At 44.1% G+C, this 20,229-nt stretch overlaps 1 protein-coding gene across 1 annotated transcript; it reads right to left on the minus strand.

Moving 5' to 3' along the window:
- Positions 1-1,545: 1,545 nt before the first annotated feature.
- Positions 1,546-19,532, minus strand: CSUI_000286 (tbc domain-containing protein). The gene is made up of 10 exons (XM_068060520.1): positions 16,409-19,532; positions 15,449-15,628; positions 13,233-14,232; positions 12,264-12,668; positions 8,038-11,541; positions 7,022-7,156; positions 6,297-6,383; positions 4,980-5,084; positions 3,986-4,092; positions 1,546-3,256 (listed from the first exon to the last, which is right to left on the minus strand). The coding sequence occupies exons 1-10, from the start codon at positions 17,983-17,985 to the stop codon at positions 2,572-2,574; spliced, it is 7,785 nt and encodes a 2,594-aa protein (XP_067927503.1). The 5' UTR covers positions 17,986-19,532; the 3' UTR covers positions 1,546-2,571.
- Positions 19,533-20,229: the final 697 nt, after the last annotated feature.

The raw sequence follows: 20,229 nt of genomic DNA on the forward strand, positions 1-20,229 counted from the left end.
CATTCTTCTTGTTCTCTTCTTCTTTTCTACTTCTTTTCCTTTTGATCTTCTCAAACTCTTGACAGTAGGGTCACCTCAGCCCTTGGCTATGAAGGTCTTTCATCGATCTCTTCTCTTCATTCATTTCTTCCCTCCTTCTTTCTCTCTCTCTACATCTATACCTGAAAAAGAGAGGTAGATCATACTGGATAAGAGTGAAGGCACTCTCTCTTTCTTTATATATATATCTATATATGTGTAGGTAGGTATGAAACAGATAGATGAAAGGCAGATGGATAGATGGATGGAGACACTTCAATGTCTCCATGGATGCCTAAACTGGCCTTTCACAGTCACATGCGAAAACCAACGGAGACAACTTTCTCGAAGCCTTCATCGTGGCCGAGGATAAAGAAGACTATATATATACATATGGACGTATAGATACATACAAAGATAAACATACATATTCAGACATACGAGACAGATATGTGTCTAGATATGTCATTGTCCTTAGTGAGTTTGAAACCTCTTGGAACTTGCATGGTAATGAGAAGCTTCTATCGAGGTAAACAATCGAGGCCTTCTGTCTTCCTTCTATCCTCTCTCTTTCCATGATAGAGGAAAAAAGAAAGAAAGGAGACTTGGTACCATCTTCTTCTTCTTCTTCCCTTTCCTCTCTCTCTGTCTCCTCCAAAGCATTCCTTGCCTTCCTGTCATTCAGAAAGACCTCATTCTTCTGGACAGCGGAGAGGAACCTCCCCTCATGACACACCCCCCCTTGACTCTCCGATTCTTACTCATAGTCTCTCCCTATCATCATATGGATATCTATCAATCTAACTATCTCTCTTTCTTTATCTATCCATCTCTATGTCTCTCTCTGCCTGTACAAATATCTATCTATCTATGAATATATGTCTCTAACTGTGTGTACGTGAGGCGAGGCTAAAAAAGACCGAAGTGAGGGGTCGATTTGAATGAATGAGTGAAGGCAAGCAGCCAGGGAGGGAGGGTCGAGTCACCCACAGAATGAAAACTCCCCCATTTCTCATCATCCTGTCGCCTTGTACACGAAGACAGCATGGGATAGAAAGATGAGGTCTTTATATGTGCTGTGCATAGGAAGGAGGAATGCGAGGTGTACATACACCAGGAAGAGGAGATACTTCGTGAGAGTGCATATAGAATGAGAAGGGTATTCTTTGTGATAGAGATGTCTCTCTTGAGAAAGAAGAATGCCTATCGATCTATCTCTGGATAAGATCACTACATGAAGATCGACAGATGAAACAAGACCGAAGTTGACGAATCGATCCATCCACCTAATCAATCTATCTCGAGTCTCTGTTGTAGCTACCTCTACCTCTCCTCTGAGATGTGAAAGAAAGTCTTTTCAAATCTTCTGAGATATATGCCTAATGACAAAGAAATACATCGTTTTCCTTGCTTGAAGAAAACAACTAGTAGACAATCTTCTCTTTCTTTCTCTCTCACTCTTTCTTTCTTCTGTTCTATATTAAGCGTCGATAGTTTTCTTGTGTCTCGTCCACGTTAATGAAGAAGAAGCAGAAGAAGGAAGGAAGGAAAGAAAGAGAGACTGAGACGGCATGAAGCCAACGTTGATGGATAAAAGAGGAAGAGAGAGAGAACCCCTCCTTTTCCTTCAAGCACGAAGTTTCTTATGTAGAATTAGTTTCTTCATCTCTGTCGAAGCAAGAGAAAACTCCAAGCAAAGGCCACTCGGGCTGATCTTTCTCTCCCTCCTAGGGCCTTAGAAGAAGAATAAGAAGGTTGACGAACATAACAAGAGACATGCACGAAACAAAGGCACTCGCTTGGAGAAGAAGAAAGAAAGAAAAGAGAAGAGGAGAAGAAGAGGGCGGGGACACCTCTGTCTCTCTCTCTCTCTCTCTATGTGGAAGTATAGCTATCATCTTATACGAGATCAAGGGATAGACGTAAGCTAAAGAGAGAAAAAGGGAGAGATAAACACATAAAGACTAGATATATAGACTGATTCGTAGGTGTCGTAGCCGCGCAAAGACACTCCAAAATCTACTCTGACCACCACCCTACCCTTCCTCCTCTTCTTCTTACACTCAAGTGAAGTCACATTGCGCCACAGAAAGAAAGGAAGAAAGAAAGAGATCAAAACAAAGAGATAGGAAAGAGGAGTAGGAGAACATCTTCTTTCTAATCTCTTTCAATCTCTCTCTTTCTTTCTTTGTCTTCTCCCTCTTTCCCATTAGTCTTTCTCTCTCTCTTTCCATCTCTTCTTCTCTTGTATGCTTTTCCTTTCTTCTTCTCGAAATCTCCCTTTTCTTTCTTCTATCTTCTTAAGAAGGAGAAAGACAGTAAGCGACAAAAGACATACGTATCATGAAACGCGGACCTACGAATCTTCTTCTCTCCTTCCTCTTAGACTCTTCCTCTCTTTCTCTCTTAGCATTGAAGACGTACATCAAATATCCCCTACAAGACCACAGCCGGTTCTCCTCCCTCTGTCCCTCTGTCTCTCGTAGTGAATACGGAGATCGAGAGAGAAGAAGATCGAGATCTTATCGAAGACCCATCTCTCTCTCTATCTGTCTACCTGGAGGATAGTGAAGGAACTTCTTCCTCTTCTTCGTTGTCCTTCTTACTCGCTCTCCTTGGCATGACGGGAGAAGAAGAAGAAAGAGGACAAGGAGAGATAGACGATGAAGAAGACGAAGTGTGACTCTGAAAGACTTGTTTAAGAGAAGAAGAAGAGAGAGGAGAAGGCGTTTCTTTTCTATCAACTGGGTTCTGCTGAACCTGAGGAACGACAGGAAGAGAAGAAGAGAGAGGAGGGGGTAGAGAAAGACGTTGTGACGGAGAGAAAGAAGAAGAGATAGACGATGTTGACGTGGAATCTGACGACATGCATGAAACAGGAAGAATCGAAGAAGAAGAGGAGGAAGAAGAAGAGAGGATAGACTTATCCCGTGATGTGTCTCTGTTCAGGGAAGTTTTCTTCTTCTTCTTCTTCAAGGTGTTGTGATGAGTGCTATTTAGTGGATCTAACCGATCGAGAGAATGGAGAAATTTCTTCGGAGAAGCAGATGAATGAGAAGAGGAGGAAGGAGAAGGAGAGAAAGTACGATCACGGAATGAAGAAGAAGAAGAGCTTGAAGAAAAGGAAGAAGAGCTAAAAGAAGAAGGATCTTCTTCTTCATCCTCCGCGACAGGAGCAGCAGCGGCGATATCGTTCGGAATGCTTAAAGGAAGACCTCCATTAGCTATATCTTCAGATCTATAAGATACAAAGAAAGACAGAGAAAGAGACACAAAAGAAAGAAGAAAACGCACGTACATGATGCATATACTCATACATATGTATACACTCCAGGTGTACATACACCACCTGATGTGTGCACATACTAAGAGAGGGAGAAGAGAAGAGAATCACAAAAAGAAAGCGACATGGCGAGAGATAGAAGAGACGATAGAAAGAAACAAGACAAAGAAAGAATGAGCTGAGAAGAATCGAAAGGATTAACAAGAGAGACGAGAGAGAGACGAAATGTAGAAAATTCAGACATCGTTGGGGGAATAGGAGATAGAGAGAAACAGAGAAGACTTCTTCATTCTCCTCTCTCTCTCTTACTTGCCCTTTCAAATTCAAGTCAAAAAATAGCTATAGCATACACCAAACATACACAGCTGTACATATCAAGAGAGAGAGAGGTAGAGGTGAGAGATAGAGAGATATGCACTATACATAGATGATGTGTAGCGCTTTGAAGAAAAGAGAAGAAGATGACTGACTCGAAACAAGATGAGAGATGAAAAGAAAAGAAAAGAACACAAAGAAGCAAGACCAACAGAAGAAGAAGAAGAAGTAGGAAAGAAGAAAAGAAAAGAGAAGAGCGCGACTGAAGAGATGAGACGTTCCCCTCACAGAAACGGAAGCCAGGAAAGAAGACCCTTGACGCGCCAAGAAAGAAAGGAAAGAAAAGAAAGAAAGACTAGGTGAGCTTACCTCATGCGCGAAGCGGCACCTAAAAGGACCTGAGGATCGAAGGCGGGAAGATGCTGAAGAAGCTTCATACACGACGTGAAATCCCCAGCCAACAAAGCAGGCCGCAACTACAAAGAAAGGAAAAGTGAGAAAGAAAGAAAGAAAGGTAAAGTGAGAAAGAAAGAAAGAAAGAAAGGAGACATCAAGAAGGAGGGGTAGAGAATCATCATTGTCTTGTGTTTGGTGTGCTATAAACTCCTTTCTCTCTCTCCTTTCTTAGGAGTAAAGCTTTTTCCTTCTCGGGAGAGAGAAGAAGAAGAAGAAAAGCATCGGACCACCAATAGAGCTGCTGGCCTGTGCGTGTAGTGGGAACACTTTGAAGTTCTTCGGTTCTCGAGGAGAAAAGAAATATAAAGAATGAGAGAGAGGGAGAGACACTTTTGAAGAGCATGCCCCAGGCAGCGGGTAGACATCCATCCTGCACTATTTACATAGAAGGAGAGATTTCTCTACGCACACAGGGTGGGCCTAGAGACTGATCGATCGATAGATCTTGAGACATACACAAATAGACAGATAGATGAAAGATAGATAGATTAAAGATAGATAGATAGATTAAAGATAGAAATATTTAGATAGATAGATTGAGGTAGGTAGATAGGTAGGTGGTGATAAACGGGGAGGAGGGAGGGAGAAGAGGCGAGGAGGGAGAGAGGAGTGAGGCTCCTGTGGCTGGAGAGAGTGGAGGTGGAATTGTGTATGAATTCGCATGCAGTAGATCTATCTGTCGTGGCAATGGCGGAAGTCAAAGAAAGAGAGAAAGAAAGGACCTTTCAACTACAAATCACAGTAATAGTCGTACCTACCCATAGACGATGACTGTACAAAATGCATGATCCAGCTATCTATGTATCTCTATCGATGTATGTGTGTCAATCTATCTCTCTCCGTATCTGTCTGTATATCTTATATGCGGTCGTAGTAGTCGTAGCAGTCGTGGTAGTTCTATTCTTACCCACTTGAGCATAGCGACACATACGTAATAGAGGAGCGGAAGAGGGCGATGCGAATCGGCGACGAAGGAGTCCCACAAGACCAACACATCAGGCATTTGAAACTCCTACAGAAGCCACACAGACATACGAAAGCAAAAAGACAACAAAAAAGATTAAGAGATAGATTAAAGGGGAAGAGGAAGAGAAGGACGAGGAAAAAAGAGATAACTGGAAGGATTGAGGAAGCATTCCTGTATAAAGAAGGAACTCCATTAGCCCAGTGAGAGAGCAGGAGACAGTCACTCTTATACTTCTTCTTGTCTTCTCGATCTTTCCTCATTCTCTTGCTCTACAGAACTTGGGGAAACCAAGGAGACACATGCAAGAAAAGATGATCTCTCGTCATCTTCGAGAAAAAACGACACACGAAAAAGAAGAAGAGGCAAAAGAGAAGAAAGGAAAGAAGCTGTGTACATACACCTAAGTACACAGACCAGCTGGAAAGGGCGAGAGAGACGCGTGGCTCTATCTAGCATAGAGATAGAGAGGGAAGGAGGCTCTACACCGACACATACACACGTTCCTATACACAAGACTCACGGCGGCATCCGACGACAGCAATGAAGAAGAAGAAGAAGACAAAATACCCACGAAAAAGAAAGACTACATCTCTCTCTCTATACATATGCATTTATATAGGCGCTTGCATGCACGCTGGTCATAATAATATTAATATGGGACGATGTATGCATAGATGTATCTATTCGATTTCAAAACAGACCCACACATCCTCCAGAGTTACGCCCTCTTTCACATACATACACATATAAATAGATTATAGATAGATTATAGATAGATAGGTAGACATACCTACCCACACAGATACATACGTACACACATGTAGACGTATATGTATAGAGATCTCTAGGCCTATCTACGTGTACATCTATGTCTATATCGATTCATAACTGTAGCTAGGTAGGCTGTGTGTAGGTGTCTATACAAGGTACTTGAGAGAGATGAAGTAGATCGTGTGTCATAGATAGAATGAGACCCGCTGAAGACAAGACACTTTCCTATCATGCAGAGATTCCTAAACCTAAGATGAGTAAAGGAACGCAGACAGGAGTAAAAGAAGAGAGAAAAGAACAGGAAGAAGAAGAAGACATTAACACGAAGATCTATATCTGTAGCCACATACATACGAGAGAAACCCGATGGAAAAGAGAGAACGAGCTAAAAGACTCCTCCTATCGCTTCAGGCTTTCTCTCTCTTCTTTCACTTCATTCATGCTGCTCGAGAGAGAGAGCGAAGGTGTGTGTGTGTGCGAGTTTACTTGAGTGAGCATAAGGAGGAGCCATCGGAGGGAGTAGAACTGAGGATCAACACCGAGCCTATGCAAATGATACCAAAGAACTCCATCCTACACAAAACAACAACAAGAATGAAAGAAAGAACACAGGAAAGAAAGAAAGAAAGAAAGGGGGAAAAATGTATGGCTAGCTCTCTCTTATCGTGGGGTAGAGGGGGCTGAGTCGTGCTTTTTTGTAAGCAAAGAACGGAAGAAGAAGAAGCAAAGAGAGGTAGGAGGAGAGCAACTTTTCCCTTCACTAGTATCTCTTTCTGGTGACGGGAAAATTTAGAGAAAGAAAGAAAGAAAGAGGCTGAAAAGAAGAAGACGCGAGATTCGCGGATCTCTCGATTACTTGAGGCGGAGGAGAGAAGGAACGATCGAAGACGGCACACACCCGTACATACAAAAAAGGACTAAATTAGATAGATAGATAGATAGATAGATATAGACAAATAGAGTAAAGATAGATAGATAGATAGGTAGAGGAGTGCACTAGATTGAAGAGAGCTAACCCCCCTCATGTTCGTCGTATTGAATGCTTCATCTTTCTCTTCTTGATCTTCTCATTCTCTTTCTCTTGATCTTCTGTCTCTTTCCCTCCATCGTGTTTCTCTTTCTCTTCCTTATCTTCTTTCTTTATCTATCTCTTTTTCATCTTCTTTCTCTTGTTTCTTTCTTCATCTTTTTGATAAAGTCTTGCCTCGTACTTTCATTTTGAGTAAAGCACTGAGTTGGGCGATTCTCCCATTTACGCCTGTATCCGTCGGATCAAGAGATTTACAAAAAGCGTCTCTCTGCTCTTGCATGAGCTCTCCGAAGCAGAAGAAGATATCTGCCTCTGCCTATCCACCAAGCCAAGAAAGAAGAAAGAACGCAGGAAAGAAAGGATAGATAGAAAGATAGATGGATGAAAGCGGAGAGATAGATGCATACGACTTCTATCGGCTTCTACGTGGTCTTTAAGAAGATCTTTCTAAAGGCATAGACAAGGAAAGCAGGGGGTAGGCATACACTCAAACGACAGCAAGAGAGACAGACGCATACAGACCCAAGAGATACAAACCTACATGCAGATAGAGAGACACATTATAGAGAGACAGACTAAGGATACATTAAAGATAGGGAGATAAAGATGGATAGGTTGGACGTACATTCACAGGCAGACTAGTGAAAGACAGAGAGATAGATTAAAGATAGATAGACAGATGGATAGATGAAGTACATAGATGAATAGATGTAAAAGCGTTGTCAGTCAGTACATAGCCTCACGCATGTGAAGGTACATACATATATGTATCTATGTATGTATCTATGTATGTATCTAGATGTATGGGGAGGAGAGTCAAACCCTGGCTATCTGTCTCTCTCTGTCTCTGATTCTAATCTTCATTCATATCCCCCCCCCTTCATTCTTCTCCCTTCCCCTCTTATCACAGCATATCTCTCTTCATTATTAACTACTTCTACTGCTACTACTACTACTGATGAATTTGGTCACCCCTCTCAGCATTATCATCACATATATTCATACACATATACCGATAGGTATTCCTACATACGACGTATATACATACATATACAGATATTCATACATACCTCTCTCATATACATAGATATTCCTACAGACCACATACACATACACAGATATCCCTGCATACCACGTATATACATACATATACATAGATAGACATAGCTATATACATTTGTATATAGACATGGGTACCTGTAGGGGATCTACACATAGAGGATCTGTCATAACGACGTAGTAGATAGGAGCGAGAAGCTCATTCATGCCTTGCACGTAACGAATGCCTGGATGGACTTTAGCATAGATGAAGAGAATTCGACAGAGAAGATCGTAATGCCTCTGAGGAGAGATCAAATCACACACGTCCTGCACCCCCGCTGGCGCTCTCCATGGCTGCTGCTGCTGCTGATGCTGCTGCCTCATCGGAGAAGTTGACAAAGAAGATAAAGAAGGAGAAAGAGAAGAGGAAGAAGAAGAAGAAGGAAGAGCAGGAGATGAAGAAGAAGAAGAAAGAGGAGTAGAAGCAGAAGAGGAAAGAGGAGTAGAAGAAGAAGGTGACGAAGAAGAAGAAAGGTGGGCTTGACTGATGGTGGGTTGATATGGAGAGGAGCTGCAGGCGTCATCTCTCAATGAAGAAGTGCCTAATACTATTGGTGTGTTAGGGTCATTCTCTTCATGCTCTTTTGGAGAGAATTGGAAAGAGTCTCTTGAAGTGCTTCCATTGTGATGGTTCTTTATCATCTTTCCTTCATTGTCGCTCAGAATACTTTCATCGCCTTCTTCTTCTTCTTTCTCTTTCTTCTTTTCTTCTTCTTCTCCTCCCTCCTTTCGAGCTCCTCTCTCCATATGATCAGCAGGAGAGTCGATACTCGAAGAGAAAGCCGATGAGCTTCCCATGGATCTTTCGCGTCCCCCAGTAGAGGATGATAGAGCCTGAGAGAAAGGGGGAAGAATAAGAGGAGAAGAAGAAGATGAAGAAGAGATAGGTGGATTTGCAGTGGAGGGTCTGGTTGAGCAGGTGGAGTATTCACTCGATAGAGTAGAGAAGACGACAGCAGAGGATGAAGAAGAAGAAGGTGGAGAAGAAGAAGAAAAGAGAAGATCACGAGGAGAAGAAGAACAAGAGGGAGAAGAAAAAGAATCCGGTGTAGAAGAACACGGTAAAGGAGAAGTATGAGTGGCGGATGTGTTGAAAAGATACGGATGAGGTGGGGGAGAGACTTGAGAAGAAGAAGAAGAGGAGGGAGATTCACCGTATGATAGAGAAGGAAGAGAACATGAAGAAGAAGAAGCTAATGGAACAGTCTTGTTAGCTGTATCTCTAGAAGAAGAAGACGGTACGTCACTTGATCTGATTCTCCTACCTTCTTCTTCTCCTTCATCTCTTGAATGTCTTCTCCATTCTTCGCTTTCCCCTCTCTCTTCTTCTTCGTTTCTCTCTTTCTTCTTCTTTCTTACAAACCCCTCATCGGAGAAGCATCTCGCCCCTTTGTCATCTCCCGGAATGCAACCACGTCCTCCTCCTTCTATCTTATTCTTCTCTTTCTTATCTTTTTCTTCTCCTTCTCTCTTTTTGGCTAGCTCCACAGCAGCTAAGGCCGCCTCGAGAGCATCGGCAGCATCGAAGCGGGGGGTGGGGACAATCGACGATGCTGATAATGACAATCGACGTCTCTCAGATTTCCTCGGGATGACTTTCGATTCTTTTCCTCCTTCTCCTTCTCTCCCAGGAAGTTCTTCGTCTTCTTCTTTTCTTTTCGAGAAGATGAAAGATGCTCTCCTTGCTCCCTTGCCTTCTTTCAGAGAATGCTTCTTCTTTCCCCCATCCAAGAAAGAAGAAAGTCGGAAAGGCGAAAGAGATTCGAAAGACGATCGCTTTCGATGATGTGAGGACTCATGATTAAGTTCACTGGCTGTAAAAGAAGAAGAAGAAGCAGAAAAGATCGATCTTTCCTCTTCTTCTTCTCTTCTCGTTGACTTCTCAGCACCATGAAGAGACGCCGAGACTCGCCGACACGAAGAAGAAGAAGAAGAATTGTCTCCTTCTCCGTCTCCTCTGGAAGAAGAGAGACAGGGTGAGGAAGAAGAAAGAGGAAGAGTGGATCGAGTATTTAAGGGGGATACCTGTTGCATATCTCCCGTTCCGCCTCCTCCCCCTTCGTGCTCTTCTTCAGAGACACCCTGTTCTATATGACTCTCTGGAATAGAATGTAAGGAAGGGGGGTGGCTTCGGTTCTCACTGGGGTACACAGAGAGTTGCTGTAGACTGTCTGAAGACCACGTATTTTCGGTAGAGAAGAGAGATGCACCTTTTCCTTCTCTATCTTCTTCTCCCCGTCTTTCGCCATTATGGGAGAGCTGTCTTAAACCGGGAGCTCTTATCTCTTCGCTATCTCCTTCCTTAGGAGGACCTCCACGACACCCTGAAGAAGGAGACGAAGACGGGGATCCCTGCATGCGATTCGTGTCATCTTCCTTGCTCACTCTGAGACATCTCCGTCCGTCTCCTTCTTCCCTGCTTGTTATATTGACGGCGGCCGGAGCTTCTTCCTCTTCTTCTCTTGTTACTTCACGATGGGTTCCCACAGAAGGAGAGCTACTCCTGCCATGACTCCTGCTACTGTTCTCTCCATCTCTCTCCCTGTGTGGAGGGGATAGGCGTCTCGCATTCCCACTGGACGAAGAGAAGATAGAAGAAGAGGAAGACGAAGAAGATGAAGAAGGTTCTCCTGTCTGACTTTTCGAGGGACTATTGTCTACCTGCTTGGCTAGCTCTTCTCCAGTATTCCTGTCTCGGGACGAAGAAGAGGAAGAGGAAGAAGAAGAAGATCGATAGAATCGCGGAGAGAAGAAGAGAGAGGCTCTTTTCACGGCTCCTCCTCCTCCCCCTCCTGAGAAAGACGATAAAGAAGGGAGCATCTTTATCGCCTGACTAGCCGTCGACGAGATAGGAGGACTTCGATTCCCTGGATCCGAACCCTTTACATTCTCGGGAGACACTATAGAAGAAGAAGATAATGAGGCTACCCCACAATCTTGGCTCTTTTCACGGTGGTTGTTGCTGCTATTCTTCTTCTTCTTTTCTTCTTCTTCTTCGTCATTCTTAGTAGAGGCGGGGCCACCTCCTCCCCCTGCTCCGCCTGTTGCCGCTGCTCTATTGCCGCGGTGAAAACGGAGAGAAGAAGAAGTGCTTGAGAAGAGAGAAGAAGGCAGTGAAGAAAAAGACGAGGACCGACTTGAAGAAGAAGAAGATGAAGAAGAAGAGTTCTTCTCTGGATCAGGAGGAGAGACCATCATTCCTAAGGAAGAAGAAGAAGGAAGAACCTGAGAAGAAGGAGAACAGACGGTCTGATTGGTCAGCATCGACTTCTTGGATAGAGATGAGCGAGAGAAGGCATTCCGTATACCAAATCGATGGCTAGATGAGGTCGAGGTCGATGAGGGATGCTGATAATAGCTTGTCGACGAAGAGGAGGAAGAAGAAGAAAAGGGAGATTTGATCTTCTGTGAAGAAGAAGAAGTTGCACTTCTTTGATTTGCCTTCTTCTCACCCCCTACTCCTCCTCCTCCTCGAGCTAAGGTCTGCTGCCCCCTCTGCTTCTGCTGTAAGACAAGATCCTCGTAAGGAACCAAGAGGGGGATTGTCTCTTCTTCTTCTTCTTGCACAACTTCTCTATTCTCGAGTCCACCTGGCTGTCTCTATGCAAGACAAGACAGAAAGAAGAAAGATAAGTAAGTCGGCGCAACGACGCTACTCCAAAAATGAACTATCTATCCTTCACCTATCATCGTGTACCTAGCTTGATCAGCTATCTCTATCATCTTACCATGTATCAATCTATCTAATTTTATCCAGTCATCCCTGCGTAGAACGTCCACATACACCCCGTACATCTATAGTCATCCCCCGTGGGTATCTTCTTTCAGATATACATCTATATACCTGCGTTTAGATAACTACATATACACATACACATATAGACATATACAGATAGAGAAAGATACATACGTCGATGGGCAGAGTAAAAGAGGTAACCCCCCTCACTCTACCGTTGCCGAGAACGCAACCGTGAGAGATACATACATCAAAGATAGACTAGGGATAGACAGATTGGAAATAGAAAGATAGATAGATAGACAGATTAAAGATAGATTGAAGATAGATAGATAGATAGATAGGTGAATAGTCTGAAGATAGGTTGACAGATTAAAGAAAGACTGATTGACTGAAGATAGATAGATAGATTAGAGATAGATAGATAGATTAGAGATAGATAGATAGATTAGAGATAGATAGATAGATTAGAGATAGATAGATAGATTAGAGATAGATAGATAGATTAAAGATAGATGGATAGACTAAAGTTAGATGGATGGATAGATAGATGGATAAGTGAGAGAAGCAGTTCCTTCTGTCTTACCGTTGTGTGTGGAGATGAGGAGGCAGAAGAGGAAGGCGAAGAGGGGGGAGCCAATCCAGCAGTCCCCCCCCCCCGTTTTTGTGCTTGCAGTTGGCATTCCTCATCCTTTTCATCTAGTTGTCTGTTTCCTCCTTGTTCTTTTCTTCCTTGACTCCTCATTCTCCATGAGTTGTCTTCTCCGTCTTCCATCATGACGTGCCCTCCTCTCTTCTTTTCTTCATTCGCTTCAGACTCGAGAAGAAGAGCTTCGAGGCGTTCATGCTGGTGACGTACAGAAGCGAAAGGATTAAGATTGAAGAAGGCTAGCTCTGGGCGTGTGCGAAAGACGTCCTTGTTAATCTGGTCGAAGATCTCCGAGTCCGTCCAGTAGCTTCGCCACTCGCTCGTGCTCTTCTGACTTAACGGCTGCATAGAGAGAAAGAGAGAAGAAATGGAAAGAAGAGGTGAAAGAAAAGAAGAAGAAAGGTTTATATCACAGAAAGAGAGACAAGGAACAAGAAGACGAAAGAGCAAGATGGGAAAAAGATACCATCTTTCACATTTCAAATATACATATAGAGAGGAGAGTATATGATACATGTATACGTATGTACGAGAGAAACGTACGTGTGTATAACTAGATCTATATAGACGTATGTGTATGTCTGTGGCTGTTTCTCTCTATATATCTCCACATGGGGAATGAGAGTTGTGTGATTGAAGAGAGAGAAAGAAGGGAAAGCAATCGTCAAGCTGTACATACACAGGAAAGACTGGATCAGCAAAGAAGATGAGGAGAGATCAATAGAAACCGAAGTGAGAGAAGAAAGAGTGAAGAACGAAGAGAAAGACAACAAGAAAGAGAAGGAAATCCTCTTCCCTTCTTTCTGTAGATAGAAACGTCTTTGAGAAGAAAAGTACAAGAGAGTAAAGAAAAGAGAGAGAAGATAGAGAAGAAAAAGAAGAAATCCTTCTTCTCTATCAACATACATGATCGTGAACTGACTGAAGTCGCCCAGCCGCCGTGGAAGATGAAGACGATCCCCCCCCTCCCCGTAGGAGGTCCCGGCCTCCCTGGGGAAGGAGAAGACTGCTATGTTTGCTTCTTTCTCTTTCTTCTTCTTTCTTCTTCTTCATGTCGATAGAACGACAGGCATCTTGTTGAAGAGGAGGGCTCCCGTCTTTCTCTTTCTCTTCTTCATCTTGTCTTTTCATAGAATGTGAGAGACCCTCTTTGGCACCTGGCGAGACACGAGAGAGAAGTAGAGAGGAAGTCGATGGAGGAAAGAGCGGAGATGACCGAAGAGCAGTAGGCTGAGAAGAAGAAGAAGGACAGGTGTCTCTTCTGCGTAGATGAAGCTTGTCATCCTCGTGAAATAAACAAGAAGAGGAAGAAGAAGACCTCTCTTGGAAGAGACGTATTCTCCCTTTCTCCTCATCGTCTTTCTCAGAGAACAGTTTCTCTCGGAAATCCGAGAGATCTCTCTTCTTCTGGAGTGATAAAGAAGGAGAAGTGGAGCAAGAAGAAGAGATTAACGAATCAACTAACTCCTGTCGAGAGAGAGATCGGCGAGAACCTCTGCCCTCTCCAGATATGCTTGAAGGCGAAGAAGAAGTCTCGGAGGGACCGCTGGAGTCCTTCCTCGAAGTCAGGAAAGAAGAAGAAGAAGAGAGACTTTCTGTCTGTTGTCTTCCTCCTCCTTCTCGTGATAGAAGAGATCCACAAGGAAACTGGGGAGAGCTTTTCACCGTCGAAGAAGACGACGAGGGAGACGGAAGAGGACGCAGAGAGGCTCCTTGAGGCGAAGAAGAACAATAAGAAGAAGAAGGACGTAGAGGAAGAGAATCAGTAGGGTAGCATTTCGAAGAAGAAAGAGGATGCACGTTCTCAGGAGAAGAAGATGGGGATGAAGGGGGAGGAGGTTGTCGGAGCCGTTTAACAAGCTCAGGTTCCTTAATAAACTCCGCTCTGTAACTTTCATAAGCTGCTCTGTAGAGGGGATACATGTAGAGGCGTGTGTACGTACACCCCAACCAGAGAGACAACGACGCACAGGAAAAGAAGAAGAAGATGTAAGAGATTTTGCCAATCCTCACAGTAGATAGATAGATGAGATACATGTGCCTATATATGTAAGACAGAGGTATGTCTGTAGAGGAGAAAAGAAAATATAGCCATGCATTCTATACTTAGTCTTTTCTTCCTAGTATAGAAACAAAGCCCTTCATGTACCCTCGCCTCTCTCATTCATCTTCCTCTTCACTGGCAACACCTCCCTATCCTATAGACGTAGAGGGAGAGAGAAAAGGTACATATCGCTATAAGCAAACAAACTACATAGATCTCTATGTATATGTATACACGTAGACGTATATATATCTATTCATCCATATATATAGGTAGATACATGATATGTAAGAGATCTGTCGTTACAGAGAGGAATGGAAGAACACACAGGTATCGGTATGAGATATAGAGACGGCTTTTGTATCATCCTGTCTCTTCTCCGTGAGAACCGTACACAGCCAGGATTCTTTAGCCTTCTCAGCAAAGACGAAAAGAAGAAAAAGGCTGAACTGGCATGTATGCATGCACCGCCGCTTGGGAAGGCTTGTTGGTCTGTTTCTGGGCATGCATCTGTCTATCTATCCATCTCTCCTATGCCTCAACTTCTGCGTCATCTCTCGGCTTCCCTGTCTCTCTTTCCCTCTCTCCTTCCTTTCTCCTTCTCTCAAATCTTTCAAGTGTAAAAGCAGCTACACACAGGAATTGGAACATTGATAGCTGAGAAGGTCAATGAAGCCTATACCCCATCTGTTGCACGGAGGCATGCCTCGCCACTTCACGGCTCGTCTCACTGTACGCCTGTAATAGAACTCACACCGACCTCCACCATACTCTCATACCTACGACTTAATCTTTTACATACACCTTACATGCATGAGATGTCTATCTATCCATACATATATATATATATACGTATATACAGATGATAGATGGATGTATCATACAAGTGCACATACGCTCCCGATATAGAGAGATAGATTGATGGACTAAAGATAAAAGAATAGATAGATACATAGATTAAAGATAGATTAAAGATAGAGGTCATTGTCGCTCTATGATATGGTTGAAGGGGGTGTATGTTGAGTGACTGTGTATGTGATGTATGTCCTGCATGCATGCATGTGTGTGCTATCGGTACCTTTTTTTTTTGAGTTCTTCTGTCCATAGTGTCCTATCAAGCGGGAGATAGCCCAGGAGAATCTTCCAGTAGAGAGCGCGTAGAGCAGGTGAGCTGTCAGGCATGCCTTTTGTACAGATCTTCCGTAAAACACTCAGGTCCAGTTTTTCTTGATCCAAAGCGTCAAAGCAACTCTGGATCCTAAAAATGACACGTGAATCACACAGACAGAAAGAACAGACAGAGAAAGAATCGAAAGAGGAATCTTCACATGGGTAGAGACAACCGCAACATAGAGATAGATAGATAGATAGAGCTCAGTATGGAACATAGAGAGAGAAGTGTAAAGAGAGAGACAGAGAGAGAGATGGTATATAGCTGGAAGACGAAATCGTTCTTAAGCGCCGGGTAGTCCTGGGCAGCACTGAATTTATGAGCGTGACTGTATGGGAGGCGTTATGTAGTGTGGATGTGTGTCTGTAGATGCAGACATACATATACATATATATATCTGTATGTATGTATACGTGTAGAGAGATACCTTTTCGAAAAGAGAAAAGCCATCAGGAGACCTATCTACCTATGAGTTACAGAGACGTCTGGTTGACCTTGTGATCCTCTCCCTTAGCATGGATATCTGAACCATGAAAAACACTGCACGTCTGGGGTGTATGTACACCCTCAGCTGGCTACTCCGCATCTATATACAAGAGAGCGAAAGAGAGAGACAAGGAAGGATATCATCTAGATACATATCTACATGTCTCTATGGACACATATAGGCTCTATGCTGTACTCTCTCTTCTTCCAGTACAGTGGCTTTCATCCGCTTCTTCTTCTTCTTCTATTAGCCGACGGACTAAAACTCCATCTACTCATTACCGAGTAATGCTTTAAAAGAAAACATAATGAAGTAGAAGAAGAAAGCAGTCTCGAAGAGTATTTCTCTAGATGAGAGAGAGTGTCGATTGGGGTACTTACCGAGCACGTACAAGAGCATTGGGTTCTCTCTGAAGCAGATAATTCACATGACGCTTAAGGAGATTTAGCTGCCCGCTCTCATCATATTCTCTTTCCAAGGGGCGATGACGCTGACCATTCTGAGCTTTTTTACTATTATCGTTATTGCGATTGTTGGTGTTATGCGTGAGATCTCTCGAGTCTCCTTCTCTCTTCTCTCCCCTTTCAGCGCCGGGTGTATGTACACCTCGGCCGTCAACCGGATGGCTAGTATGATGAACCCTCACGGCCTTGCCTTCAAGTCCATGGGAGGAAAGAATCTCTGTCTTGATTTTCTCTCGTCCTTCTTTTTCTTCTTCCTTGGGACCTGGTATCTTACTCCCATCTTCTTCCTTTCCCGTTCCTTCATGTGCTTCTTCTCCATCTGTCTTTTCATTGCCGTCTCCTTCTCTCTTCTTCTTCACATCTCGATTCCCTCGAGTAGACAAGACTGCATCCATCAGAAGCCCTTTCTCCCTGTCTTGGTCTCCTGGGCCAGTGAAGACAACGCCGTCTCCATCTCTTGCTATCTGTTGAGAGTCTTTCTCCCCATTCAGACGATCTCTCTCCATCTTCATCTTTCCTTCCTCTTGTTTCTCATGGCCGCCATCACTCACATGAGAAGGTGCGAAGGTCTTGAGATCTCGAGAAGCCTGCTGTCCTTGCGAAGTTGAAAGATGACAGGGAAGACATACACGTTCTCTCTCTTCACGCACACTGTCTTGATCTATCGAGAGCTCCTGGGCCTTTCTGTTCGAGGTCCCTTCTTCCTCTTCTCCTCCCGTCTTGTCTCTCTGGATTCTTGTCTGAAGAAGATGATCATCTTCTTTCCCCCTTCTTTCATCTCTCTTTTCTTCCTGTCCATTCGCTGTTTCTTCTTCTTCTTCTCTCTTTTCGCTTTGTGTCAGATGATGAGCCTCGGAAAGAGAAGAGATGAGAGTCACTGGGCAAATAGCCCCATGACGCTGGGTCTCTTCTCCTTCTAACTCGCATCTGGGGTTTCTTCTTTTTTCTAAAGGAATCCTTTCTTCCCCATGTTCTTCTTCTTCTCTGTCCTCGTCTTTCTCTTCCTTTTCTCCAGGTCTGTCATGCGTGTCTTTCTTTTGACCTCTTTTCTCGGAGTACATGGCGATAGCCCTATGAGGGTTACAATCCACACTACCCCTACTAAGCACGCAATGCTGCTGATCTGGTCCTGATAAAGCAGAAGGAGAAGAAGCCCCTGAGAAAGAGCTATGAGGAGGAGAAGAAGAGGAAGAAGATGACTGGAGGTGTTGAAGAGATTCTAGCTCAGGAATTTTCTCAATCCCCGTCTTCTTCTCCTCACTCTCCGGGTTGCCAAGGTTGTGCGTTGAAGACGAAAGTGTTCGTGTCTGTCTCTCGCACTTTTCATCCATAGAAGGGGGGGAGAGGAGAGATGTATGGACATCTTGCTCTTGTTTCTTTGTCTCACGTCTTTCCTCTGCGTCTTTCTTCTCTTTTTCATGGGAGATATCTTGAGAAGAAGGTGAAGTGAAGCCCAAGGAAGATCCCTCATAGATCTCGTTCCTCTGTGACATTATCGAAGCGTGTGGGAGGAGGCCAACTGAGAGATGTGATGACGGAGAAAAATACGAGGAGGCTTGTGCTGGGGAAGAATGAAGATTACAGGTCGATAGAGAGAAGAACGACGAAGAGAAAAAAGAAGAAGACTGACGCTGTTTTCTGTAGATGAGAAGGGCGAGGAAGATGACAGTGAGGTAAGAGGAGAAGAAGAAAGAATCAATGGAAGAGATGCGAGGAGAAGAAGAAGAAAATGAAGTATGTTGATTTAGAGAAGAGAGACAAGGATATTCAGGGGGTGGAGACGTTTCGAAATGACACTCCTTCCTTGAGGACTATGAGAAGATGCTGAGAAAGAAGAAGAAGAAAAGCACCACCACAATAAGGGAAAAGTATTCTTCGTCTCCTGAGAAACGCTTTCTCTTGTTGATCTTCATACTTGACGAGGAGGAGAAGATCTTGAGGTCTCACACCGCCATGTTTGTGTGCATCTTTCCTTTCTATCTTTCTCTTGGATCTTCTCTTCTCCTTCTCTCCCTATGTCACCATGCCTTCTCCCCTCCTGTCGAGCTTCGTGATCCTCCCGAGTGAAGGTCGCAAGCCCAGGCTCAGTCTTTTCTGCTGTTCCTGCTAATGTCTAAGACTCCTGCTGGGCACCTACGACAAAAGGCGTAACGGAGGGAAAATCTCGACAAGAGGAGAAGGCCAAGGAGTTGACAGAAGAGCAAAAGAAAGAGACGAGAGAAGAGAAGAGGAAGGGAGATAGGAGAAGAATGAGGAGAGATGTCTTTCAGACGGAGAAAAGAGATGTTTGCAGAATCCTTACGAGGAGACTCCGATAAGAGAAGGAAAGAAAGAAAGGACGACTTAGATGTCTCAGAGGTGCTAATGAATACCCTGGTTTTTCATGTAGGGCCCCTCTGTCGAAAGACTTTCAAACGCCAAGTATCGTGAGAGACAGATCCACACGTATAACCCTCCGGGGTATCGATCGATATCGACCTGCCATCTATGTATCTATTCATCAAGATATCGAGTCAGGCAAGCAGGAAGGAAATAGGAGAGACAAGATATCTCTCAGATGGTGGTCTATTGTTAGAGGGACTTTCAGTTGACGAAAGATGAGAAGACAAACAGCCCTGTTCAAATATGGGCCCAGAAGCCTTGACGAAGGACTCGCTGTCCGACAAGGAGAGAAGCAACGAAACGAAGCCATAAATGTAAAAGAGAAGAAGCTTTTTCAAGACAGGAATGCGGTAGAAAGAAGACGGAGGGTTGGATGGAAGTGAAAGGGAAGAAGAGGACATGAGGCAAGTCAAATTTTACGGAAGACTGAGAGTTAGACTAATCTTCTGCATGATTGACAGCCGACAGCGAAAAGAAAAGCAACTCGATGCTAAGAAATGAATCTTGAGACGACTGGATGAAGGAAGAAAAACAAACGTCGTCCGTGTGTGTTTGAATGGCAGGTAGATAGACAGACAGAAGACAGGGAGGGAGAGAAACGGAGACGGGAAGAAGGGGGCAACGTAGTAGAGTTGAAACGTCGTCGTATCAAGCTAAGCCGAAGAATTTTTCTTTTCCGAATTGCAAAGAGGCTTTGAGGAGGCGCGCGGCAGAAGGCTCATGAAAAACAGCCGAGTGATATCTAGGTACACCGCGTAACGCTAGTTCAATGGAGAGAGGAGTCAAGAAGGGATCGCGGGAGCGCATGTTCTTCCGTGGCAAGGACAAGGCCGGAGGTGACGAAGGAATCCCATTCTTTCGCCTTACAACTTGCCATAGAAAGTCCCATCGCATATCGAAAATAAGAGATATTTAGGAGTCTTCCTAGAGGGATAAATACGTGTTCGAGTTAGGAAGCGTAGAGGTCAGCGGAACTCTTGAGTGCTGCGGAAGGCGAGAAGCAAGACCTTCACCTCGCAAGTCACCTCCGCAGGAGCGTTCTGTGCATGTTCTGCTACGAGGTCACAACAACAGAAGCAGAGTGAAGGAGAAATGTGTCTGACGACACCATTCCCATGTTTCTTATGGTTCAAATTCACTCTGATCTGACGGTAGCACACACAGAATGGCTTGTTGCGGGGAAACTTCAGTCTCGTTGTTTTGGAGCTCATCATCGCGTGCGAGGCGGGAGAGAGAGAGGGGCGCCGCCTAACGTGTCATGGGGCTCTACGACCTCTCAAGTGTTTCTCTCTGCGCCAGTTTCCGGAATTGTCTCTACCTCCTCTCGCAGCTTCACCACCATTCAAGCTTCTCAG

The sequence above is a fragment of the Cystoisospora suis genome (assembly GCF_002600585.1).
Source record: "Cystoisospora suis strain Wien I chromosome Unknown contig_116, whole genome shotgun sequence".
Lineage (NCBI taxonomy): Eukaryota > Apicomplexa > Conoidasida > Eucoccidiorida > Sarcocystidae > Cystoisospora > Cystoisospora suis.